The 12,167-nt window shown below is 43.0% G+C and overlaps 1 protein-coding gene across 1 annotated transcript in view; it reads left to right on the forward strand.

Annotated features, from left to right (window-relative positions):
• STPG1 (sperm tail PG-rich repeat containing 1) overlaps positions 1–12,167 on the forward strand; it is a 129,959-nt gene that overhangs the window by 82,197 nt on the left and 35,595 nt on the right. Inside the window, exon 8 of the mRNA XM_040337177.1 lies at positions 11,748–11,938. Within this exon, the coding sequence (XP_040193111.1) occupies positions 11,748–11,938 (191 nt within the window). The remainder of the gene's footprint in view (positions 1–11,747; positions 11,939–12,167) is intronic.

Here is a 12,167-nt window from a genome sequence, read left to right on the forward strand (position 1 = left end):
ATTTCCGCCGTAAGTTACGATGGCGTAGCGTAACTTAGGCGGCGTAAGGACGCGCAATTCAAATGGATGTGATGGGGGTGTGTTTTATGTAAATACGTCTTGACCCGACGTAAATGACGTTTTTTTTAAACTGCGCATGCGCCGTCCGTGGGGGTATCCCAGTGCGCATCGGAACAAGCCAATGCTTACGATGGTGACGTCATTCTACGCAAAGCCCTATTCGCGAACGACTAACGCAAACGACGTAACATTTTCAAAATTCGACGCGGGAACGACGGGAACATACTTAACATACTTAACATAGGATACGCCTCATATAGCAGGGGTAACTATACACCGAAAAAAGCCTTACGGAAACAGCGTAAAAAAATGCACCGGCCGGACTACGTTCGTGGATCGCCGTATCTAGCTAATTTGCATACTTGCCACGGAATTCGACGTAAACGCCACCTAGCGGCCAGCGTAAATATGCACCTACGATCCAACGCCGTACTAAGACGTACGCCTGTCGGATCAAGCCCAGATTCAGTTGTATCTTGTTTTGTGGATACAAAACACAGATACGACGGGGGAACTTTGAAATTACGCGGCGTATCCATAGATACGCAGGCGTAATTCGTTTGTGGATCTGGCCCTGTATGTCTATTGTTTCCACCATGACTACCCGTGTTACTGTTTGACGAAAACAGGGTTGTTCATTACCTTGAGGAAATGTGAAAATATTATTTCAGACCATGCCCTAGAGGCTGTCTTCTTTCTTCTTTGCCTTAAGGCTTACAGGGCTTGCTGAAAATTATTTCAGAATGTTCTGCACACAAATTGCCCTATATTACCAAAAGTATTGGGACAACTGCCTTTACATGCACATGAACTTTAATGGCATCCCAGTCTTAGTCCGTAAAGTTCAATATTGAGTTGGCCCACCCTTTGCAGCTGTAAGAGCTTCAACTCTTCTGGGAAGGCTGCCCACAAAGTTTTGGAGTGTGTCTATGGGAATGTTTGATCATTCTTCCAGGAATGCATTTGTGAGGGCAGGCACTGATGTCTCCACTCGAATTCATCCCAAAGGTGTTCTATCGGGTTGAGGTCAGGACTCTCTGCAGGCCAGTCAAATTCCTCCACACCAAACTCACTCATCAATGTCTTTATGGGCCTTGTTTGGGCACTGGTAACCATGTTGGAACAGGCAGGGGCCGTCCACAAACTGTGAAATTGTCCTAAATGTCTTGGTATACTGATGCCTTAAGGCTTAAGAGAAACAACCCACACCATCATCCCCCCTCCACCAAATTATATTTAAAGTGCGATCAATTTCTTTCTTCATTACACTTTAAACATGTGTTTGGTGCTGCATGCCAATTTTTTTTTTAATACACTTACAGTTTTAATTTTTTTTTTAACGACTTACGGACCACCCACCGTCGATAAACGTTGCTAATTTGACGTTAAATACCGATGTTGTACACTGGTATTTATTTAAATGTTGGGTCTTAAGATGAAAGTGGTCTCCGTGGCAGATTCACCACAGGATCATTTTAATCGGCGACGAGAGAGGTGCCCCCTTCCTCCATGTCCCAGTCGATCCGATGCTTTTCCCTAATGAGCAGAAAGTCGAGTGAGGGAATGATAGCTGCAACCCGACTCTATACCATTGGATGATGGCCTTAAAAGCTTACTTTTCTTTTTGCTTTTAAGTGTAAATGTGAGATCTGAGGTATTTTTGACCCCAGATCTCGCATTAAAGAGGTCCTGTCATGCTTTTTTTCTATTACAAGGGATGTTTACATTCCTTGTAATAGGAATGAAAGTGATCCAATTTTTTTTTTTACAGGGACAGTGTAAAAATAAAAAGTAAAATAAATAAGAAAAAATAATATTTAAAGAGCCCCATCCCTATGTGCTGGCACGCAGAAACGAGCGCATACGTAAGTCACGCCCGCCTATATAAACGGTGTTCAAACCACACATGTGAGGAATCAAAGCGATCATACGAGCGAGAGCAATATATCTAGCAAAATACCTCCTCTGCAACTCAAAACTGGTAACCTGTAGACATTTTTAACCACTTAAGCCCCGGACCATTTTGCTGGCCAAAGACCAGGCCACTTTTTGCAATTTGGCATTGTGTCGCTTTAACTGACAATCGCGTGGGATGTGGCTCCCAAACAAAATTTACGTCCTTTTTTTTCCAACATAAATAAAGCTTTCTTTTGGTGGCATTTGATCACCTCTGCGGTTTTTATTTTTTGTGCTATGAACAAAAATGTATATATTTTTTACTTTTTGCTATAATAAATCTCCCCCAAAACTATATATAATATTAATTTTGTTCCTCAGTTTAGGCCGATACGTATTCTTCTACATATTTTTGGTAAAAAAAAACGTAATAAGCGTTTATTTATTGGTTTGCGCAAAAGTTATAGCATCTCCAAAATAGGGGGTAGTTTTATGGCATTTTTATTAATCATTTTTTTTTTACTAATAATGGCAGAGATCAGCGATTTTTATTGTGACTGCGACTTTGTGGCGGACACTTTTGACACATTTTTGGGACCATTGTCATTTTTACAGCGAGCAGTGCTATAAAAATGCACTGATTACTTTAAAAATTACACTGGCAATGAAGGGGTTAACCACTAGCTGGCACTGAAGAGGTTAAGTCAGTACTAAGGAGTGATTCTTACTGTTAGTGGGCGTGGCTACACGTGACACGTCACTGATGACCGTTCCCGAACAAGGGTAACAGCCATCAGTGACATGTCACTAGGCAGAATAGGGGAATGCCTTGTTTACAAAGGCATCACCCTGTTCTGCCTTTGCCGACCGCAATCGTGGGCCGTCCGGGAACATCGAGTTCCCGGGACCTGCGAACATGCTCACGAGGCACGCAGCGCGAGCGGCAAATTTAAAGGGACATACAGGTACGCCCATTTGCCTGCCCGTGCCATTGTGTCGACGTACATCTGCGTGCGGAGGTTGGCAAATGGTTAAACAGAGATTTTTAAGGGTCAAAGTTTGTCACCATTCCACAAGCGAGCGCAAGTTTGAAGCATGACATGTTGGGTATCAATTTACTTGGCGTAACATCCTCTTTCACATATAGAAATAAATTTGGCTAACTTTACTGATTTCTTATTCTTTTATTTAAAAAGGTGTATTTTTTTCCAAACAAAAATTGCGTTTGTAAGACCGCTGTGCAAATACAGTGTGACACAAATTATTTTAACGACATTTTATTCTTTAGGGTGTTTGAAAATAAAAATAATGTTTGGGGGGGGGGTTCTAAGTAATTTTCTAGCAAAAATAACAAAAACGATTTTAACTTGTAAACACCAAGTATAAAAAATAGTCTCTGTCCTTAAAGCGGAGCTTCACCAAGAATTTTTTTTTTTTAAATGCTGCAAAAAAAAAAAAAAAAAAATACATATATATTTTTTATACATACCTGAAGTGCCTGTTGCTAGGCACATCGTCCTAATCTGCCACTTCCTGATCCGCGGTCCATCTTCTTTCATCTGTTCCTCCAATGCCTCCTGTGGAATGGTGGAGCGGTGTCTTCTGGGACCTTGTGTGTGTCCCAGGAGACATCATCCATTCACATCGCGCCGCGCGGTTTGCGCCTTTTGCAGTAGGGAATCGGGCAGTGAAGCCGCAAGGCGGCTGGGCAGCTGAGACCCGAGCAATTGCTCGGCTTCAGCTGACGTCATCGAGGGAACCCTGGATAGGTAAGTCTCCTTATTAAAAGTCAGCAGCTACAGTGTTAGTTTTTTTTTTTTTTCTAACCGGACATCCGCTTTAAGTGGTTAAAGGAATCCTTGTTTATTTACTGGTGTTTTTATATCTGTCAGGTAATCAACTTGAAAACACTTAAAGCTGAACTCTAGACAGATGGAAAATGATATGAAATTAAGGCAGTCCTGTAATCAATAGTGCGTCATGAAGTCAATGTATTTGTATTAAATGTACTTTCTAAATGCAAGCAATGTAGGAACCTGTAACCAGTATCACCTTCTTCTACCAGTCCTTTGTGGGAAGACAAAACAGTGACAGTGATTAGCTGCTGACTGTACAGCTTCTCTTTTCACTGTTTAATCACACGCTAGAACAAGTTGAGGACAGTCTGGATTCAGAAAAAAATGGGTTAAATGGCGCTGGCCATCAGACTGTAAACATCCAGTCTCCATATTGAAGAATACTTCTTATCAGGGCAGGACTTAGGGTGGTGGGGGCCCTGGGCTTGAGTCACTTTCGGGCCCTACCTTCTATACATTACTTTAAATAGAACAAAAAGAGAAATACGCAAGCTATGTATTCTCCCACTTCAAAGGGGTATGCCTAGGAAAGCAAAACAGCATAAAATTAATGTGTATGGGGATAAATAACCCAATATCACCACAAAGAGCCTGGCAAGGAAAGAGCTTCCGCTGTACCTGTCAGATGGAGAGGGATCATATAATTCCGCCGTACGAGCCGTCACGTCTGTCCATCGGTAGTCGCCGCATCTATAAATAGTGTCATTCAGATGCCTGCACATGCGCAGAAGAATGACCAAGCGTAATGACGTCATCGCGACCGCGTCGCATAATGATGATGCGTAGTCATCAATAGTAAACATAGCGTTGTCCCGAAGGACATGATGCATACTGCGCATGGGCACAAAAAAGCACTGACACAAGTCAGAGTGCAATGTATTCAAAGGGCAAATCCAGCAATTGGAGCCAAAGTAACATGCCACATCCAGCAAAAGGACAGACAGCGGGCATAAGATTGAAAAAATAGCTTCACAAGGGTAATAATAAAAGAAAGACAGTTTGCCTACTTGGACGGAGGACACAAATGATCAATGTCCCTAGAACAGGTAAAATGCTAGACCAATCAACACACTTTAAATGAAAAATTAAATGACTGGCATATTATTGAAAAAAATGAAACCTAAACAGGGTGGGGCCCATGGGCTTGAGCCCAGTCAAGCCCAATGGTAAGTCCAGCCCAGCTTCTTATAGACAACTGATCACCCATTCTTATAATTTGACGATGGCCATCTACTGACTATGGATACATTTACTCTCTGACAGAAGCCATACAGATGATATAAAGCTGTAGACATATATTTAAGACACCTGTTGCTGCTCGAGCGTAAGTTCTAAAACTACAGAGCTACTCATATTGGAGACTGGTGATTTGTGCATGTACCATCTTCTGGGTATGTCCATCCTTTTCTAGCACTGTTGCCTGATAGTATAATTACAAAGCTTTATTACTCAGTTGCAGTTATTTAGGCATGCCACAGCCTACACGCTGCACTAAGTGGTGGCACATGTTGATATGCGTACTGTAATTGCCAAATACGATTATCTAAGCAAACAAACTTAGTGATCCCTCTCTACAAATGTTTAGATACTTTTACATTTGCACTGCTGACAACGGTGGCACGGAAATAACTGCTTAATAAAATCATTCCAAGATTAGGAACTTTCAACAGTTATAACGGATTGTTTAATAAAATGTTTGCCATTCAGTAAAGCGCAACTAGCAATTTACGAGGTCAGTAATATGTTCCCTTTAGGCAGGTTGTTACTGTAAACATATTTTGTGATATAGGAATGACTTGCTGCGTAATCACATTCAGAATAGTATGTTTGACCTAGGTTTAGTTATGTGTCACCTTAGGCTTATTTTCTGTACCTTGTGTTTCTTCTGGTGACAGTTAAGCCCTGTACACACGATCGGTCCATCCGATGAAAATGGTTTGATGGACCGTTTTCATTAGTTATTCGATGAAGCTGACTGATGGTCAGTCGTGCCTACACACCATCGGTTAAAAAAACGATCGTGTCAGAACGCGGTGACGTAAAACACAACGACGTGCTGAAAAAAACAAAGTTCAATGCTTCTAAGCATGCGTCGACTTGATTCTGAGCATGCATGGATTTTTAACCGATGGCCGTGCCTACTAACGATAGTTTTTTTTTCTATCGGTTAGGTATCCATCGGTTAAATTTAAAACAAGATTGCTTTTTTTTAACCTATGGATAATTAACCGATGGGGCCCACACGATCGGTTTGGTCCAATGAAAACAATCTATCAGACCGTTCTCATCGGTTTGACCGATCGTGTGTACGCGGAATAAGTTCATGCCAATTCTCAGAGATTTCAACTTGCTAAACATTTTTGACCTATCCACCTCCTACTATTCCTAATACCATGGAAGGCTTTTAACCACTTGCCGCCCGCCAATGACAGATTGACGTCGGCAAAGTGGTTGTAGAATCCTGACTGGATTCTCAGGATTCTGAGTCGCGGCGATCGTTGTTGCGGGGTGTCAGTCTGACACCCCGCAACACCGATCTCGGTAAAGAGTCTCTCACGGAGACTCTTTACCACGTGATCAGCCGTGTCCAACCACGGCTGATCACGATGTAAGCAGGAAGAGCTGTTGATGGCTCTTCCTCACTCGCGTCTGACAGACGCGAGTAGAGGAGAGCCGATCGGCGGCTCTCCTGACAGGGGGGGTTCGCGCTGATTGTTTATCAGCGCAGCCCCCCCTCGGATCGCCACATGGACCACCAGGGATGCCCACCAGAGAAGGGCAAAACAAAAAAAAATGGGGCAAAAAAATGTCCAAAAAAAAACAAAAAAAACTCTGAAAAAAAATAAAAAGTCTGGGAAAAAAAAAAAGATGCAAAAAAAAAAAGATGCCAATCAGTGCCCACAAATGGGCACTGACTGGCAACAAGTAAATCAGTGCCGCCCCACAGTGTCCATCAGTGCTGCCACACAGTGTCCATCAGTGCCACCCCACAGTGCCCATCAGTGCCACCCCACAGTGCCCATCTGTGCCACCCATAAGTGCCACCCCACAGTGCCCATCTGTGCCGCCCATGAGTGCCCATCTGTGCCGCCCATGAGTGCCCATCTGTGCCGCCTATGAGTGCCCAGTGCCGCCCATGAGTGCCCATCAGTGCTGCCCATGAGTGCCCATCAGTGCCGCCCATGAGTGCCCATCAGTGCCGCCCATGAGTGCCCATCAGTGCCGCCTATGTGTGCCCATGAGTGCCGCCTATGTGTGCCCATCAGTGCCGCATACCAGCGCCGCCAATCAGTGCCACCTCATCTGTGCCCGTCAGTACTACCTCGTCGATGTCCATCAGTGCCATCTCATCTGTGCCCATCAGTGCCACCATATCAGTGCCCGTAATTGAAAGAGAAAACGTACTTATTTACAAAAAAATTACAGAAAAAAATAAAAACGTATTTTTTTTCAACATTTTCGGTCTTTTTTTAGTTGTTGCGCAAAAAAAAAAATCGCAGAGGTGATCAAATACCACCAAAAGAAAGCTCTATTTGTGGGTAAAAAAGGACGCCAATTTTGTTTGGGTACAGTGTAGCATGACCGCGCAATTGCCATTCAAAGTGCGACAGTGCTGAAAGCTGAAAATTGGCTTGGGCAGGAAGGTACGTAAGTGCCCTGTATGGAAGTGGTTAAATGGGGAAATCTGTTCAAAACTGTTTTTTTTTTCCAGTTTTGGGTGGAGGGCACCAGGTTTACCCACTGGAATCTTAAAATAATCAGGTATCACAGAAGGAAGATTTTGCCACAGGGAGTGTCACAGCTTCAACATGAGAAAGTTTGCTCCAGTTTAGGCAGCGCAGTGTGGTTACCCACTCATCCTTCTGCCTTTAAACAAATGTTCTCAGGCACATATGGAGGCATAGCTAGACTGGTTGTATTGTTGCTGAAACAAAGTTAGCTATTGCATAATCATATCATAAGCATTGGGTTTGATTGGCAGAGATGGAAACTTCAAAGCAAGGTCTTATCAATGGCATCTGCAAGCGTTTAAAAAGAAAGGTGAAAGAAAAATAACTTTTGGGTATGCAATGCATACTCTTATAAGGCATGGGAGACATGTGAAAGCATAACACAACTTTAGCCCTGACAGTATCTATTTCTTATAAAATCTTCAGTTATAGTTAAAGGGGTTGTAAAGTTAAAAAACATTTTTCCTAAAAAGCTTCCTTTACCTTAGTGCAGTCCTCATTCACTTACCTCATCCTTCCATTTTGCTTTTAAATGTCCTTATTTCTTCTGAGAAATCCTCACTTCCTGTTCTTCTGTCTGTAACTCCACACAGTAATGCAAGGCTTTCTCCCTGGTGTGGAGTGTCGTACTCGCCCCCTCCGTTGAGGGGGGAGGGGGCGAGCAGGAGAGTCAGGACGCCCACTAACACACAGCTCCTTTCTCTATCTGCAATGTAGAGAGCGTCCTGACTCTCCTGCTCGCCCCCTCAAGGTAGGGGGCGAGCATGACACTCCACACCAGGGAGAAAGCCTTGCATAACTGTGTGTAGTTACAGGCAGAAGAACAGGAAGTGAGGATTTTCTCGAAGAAATAAGGATATTTAAAGCAAAATGGAAGGATGAGGTAAGTGAAGGAGGACTGCACTAAGGTAAAGGAAGCTATTTACCTTTACAACCCCTTTAAGGAGTAAAGTGAAAAAATGAATTTCTGTGGGTGAGAATATATTGGCTTTGAGTCTGTTGAGACGTGCTGAAAGACCCAAAGCATGGCATGTTAATTAACAATATAATGAGTTTTAAAGCAGTATTAAACCCAAAAGCAATAATTTATTATATTGCAGCTTACCAATTATTAGATGCGATGGTTGCATTTGTTTTATTTTTTTTAGGAGTTCTGTCCTTTATTTTTACCTGGAGATCTGGGCTTTTGTTTTTCCAAAAGAACAAGCTCACTTGCAATTGTCTCAGTCAAGAGACAAAGCATTTACCACTGAGAGGAGTGCTTACAATGGTCAGATTTTTTTTATTCATGTAAAACCTTTATCCCAAAAGTAAAGATAGCTGCTTGTGTAATTGCAGTGTGAGCTAGAGTTTGGATTTTTGCTAGTGTATCTAGATCTGCTACTCCAGCCAGTACTACCCTCCCCCAGAATAACAATGCTGCTGTCAAAGGTACCCCTGTGCGCCCTCATCCAAAGGGGGAAGGGCAAACTTATACAGGAGGTGTGTTAGTGGCCAGATCATTGGGTGAAAACAGAGGAAATAAAAAGAAAACTAATGCAGCCACCACATCTAAGGAGTGGTAAGCTGCAATATGTATTATCATTTTTGTTTTTGGGCTTAACCACTTGCTGACCGCTGCATGCCGATATACATCGGCAGAATGGCAGCGGTGGGCAAATGGACGTACCTGTACGTCCCCTTTAAGAAGCCCGTGACCGTGCCCATGGGCCCTGCAAACTCGATGTTCGCCGGCGGCCTGCGATCGTGTCACGGAGAGGCAGAATGGGGAGATGACTATGTAAACAAAGTATTTCACTGTCATGTCACTTGTAGCCCAGCCTCCCACAGTTCGAACCACTCACTAGGCCACACTTAACCCCTTCCTTGCCCCCTAGTGGTTAACCCCCTTCCCTGCCAGTGTCATTTACACAGTAATCAGTGCATTTTTATAGCACTGATCACTGCATAAATGACAATGGTCCCAAAATAGCGTCAAAAAGTGACCGATGTGTCCGCCATAATGTCGCAGTCACGATAAAAATCACAGATTGCCGTCATTACTAATAAAAAGTAAATAAAAAAATTGCCATAAATCTATCCCCTATTTTGTAGAAGCTATAACTTTTGTGCAGACCAATCAATATACGCTTATTGCGATTTATTTTATTACCAAAAATATGTAGAAGAATACATATCGGCCTAAACTGAGAAAAAAATTTGCTTTTTTTAAAAAAAAATGGGGATATATATTATAGCAAAAAGTACAAAATATTGTGTTCTTTTCAAATTTTTCATTCTTTTTTTGTTTATAGGAACTATAGGATTAGGTCAGGTGAGCGTGGGAGCCATTCGATGGTATCAATTTCTTCATCCTCCAGGAACTGGCTGCATGCTCTGGCCACATGAAGCCGGGCATTTTCATGCACCAGGAGGAACCCAGGACCCACTGCACCAGCGTAGAGTCTTACAATTGGTCCAAGGATTTCATCCCGATACCTAATGGCAGTCAGGGTGCCATTGTGTAGCCTGTAGAGGTCTGTGCGTCCCTCCATGGAGATGCCTCCCCAGACCATCACCAAACTGGTCATGCTGAACGATGTTACAGGCAGCATAAAGTTCTCTACGGCTTCTCCAGACCCTTTCACGTCTGTCACATATGCTCAGGGTGAACCTGCTCTCCTCTGTGAAAAGCATGAGGCACCAATGGTGGACCTGCCAATTCTGGTGTTCAATGGAAAATGCCAATCGATCTTCATGGGGTCCGGCAGTGAGCACAGAACACACTAGAGGACGTCGGGCCCTCAGGCCACCCCCTTGAAGTATGTTTCTGATTGTTTGGTCAGAGAAATTCACACCAGTGGCAAGCTGGAGGTCATTTTTTAAGGCTCTGACAGTGCTCATCCTGTTCCTCCTTGCACAAAGGAGCAGATACCGGTCCTGCTGATAGGTTAACCACTTAAGGATCCCTTCACGCCAATATACGGCGGCAGAAAGGCACGGCTGGGCACAAGCATGTACAGGTACGTCGCCTTTAAGAGCCCAGCCGTGGGTCGCAAGCACGCCGCCGGCGGCGCGCTGGCAAGCTAGTCCTGAGCTCTGTGACTGTGCCCGCGGGACCTGATCGCCGCCGGTGTCCCGCGATCGGGTCACAGGAGCTGAAGAACGGGGAGAGGTAAGTGTAAACAAACCTTTCCCCGTTCTTCTCTGTGGCTTGTCACTGATCCGTTGTTCCCTGTCATAGGGAACGACGATCAGTGACGTCACACATCCAGCCATGCCCCCCTACAGTAACAAACACACAATAGGACACACTTAACCCCTTTAGCACCCGCTAGTGGTTAACCCCTTCACTGCCATTGTCCTTTTCACAGTAATCAGTGCATTTGTATAGCACTTTTCGCTGTGAAAATGACAATGGTCCCAAAAATGTGCCAAAAGTGTCCGATGTGTCTGCCATAATGTCGCAGTCATGAAAAAAAAAAATTGCTGATCGCCTCCATTACTGGTAAAAAAAAAAATATTAATAAAAATGCCATAAAACTATCCCCTATTTTGTAAACGCTATAACTTTTGCGCAAACCAATCAATAAACTCTTATTGGGATTTTTTTACCAAAAATATGTAGAAGAATACGTATCGGCCTGAACTGAGGAAAAAAATATTTTTTTTTATATATTTGTTGGGGATATTTATTATAGCAAAGAGTAAACAATCTAATTTTTTTTTTAAATTGTCGCTCTATTTTTGGTTATAGCGCAAAAAATAAAAACCGCAGAGGTGATCAAATACCACCAAAAGAAAGCTCTATTTGTGGGGAAAAAAGGACGCCAATTGTTGCCCATCTAGTGCACCTGTTGTTAATTTCAATTAACAGCAAAGCAGCTGAAACTGATTAACAACCCCCTCTGTGTACACCCCTCCCCCTCTGCTACTTAACTGACCATATCAATATCCCAGGAGTTCTGATTCAAACGTGTTCCTTTAATTGTTTTGATCGGTTTATATCATTCCTCTGTGATCTGTGAAGAAAAAATCCAAGTGCAAAAAGAGTTGGCCTGGCCCATTTTAATTGTAATTTCTGGACACTTCTTTAGGAGAGAGGAAAACATTTTTCTTTATTATATTGATTATGATTTTTATTATGTTGTAAATGTTATTTCTCTGTTCCGCAAAATGGTTTTCATACTAGCCAGTTCTAACAGAAACCTTTGTTGTATTTCAGGAGGAAACATTACCTCTGTTTCTCAGCCCCAGCAGTACCAGTTCCCAAGACACCAAATGTTCCAGGCCCTGGATATTATGAAATTGTTGACTATGAAGGACCTCCCAAACAGTACATTTCCAGCTCTGCATTTGTATCCAACACAAGTCGATGGGCTGGAAATGCTTATGGAGCAGATGTACCTGGTCCAGGTTAGTAGAGTAACTACGTGCTTGTCAGAAAACACATATTGTTTTAATTGGAAAGATGTAAAATTGATAACATTGTTGTCAGTTGATCAGTAGGACAGGGTACACCACCATTCCAAAATATGTTCTTTATTTTGATCCATTGATACAAGGTTTCACACTGACTGCCTGTATGTATGGCTGAGCTGTCATACACACGGGTCGAATGTCAGATGGTTTTTATTGAACCGGC

Source organism: Rana temporaria, chromosome 2 (genome assembly GCF_905171775.1).
Source record: "Rana temporaria chromosome 2, aRanTem1.1, whole genome shotgun sequence".
Classification (NCBI taxonomy): Eukaryota; Metazoa; Chordata; class Amphibia; order Anura; family Ranidae; genus Rana; species Rana temporaria.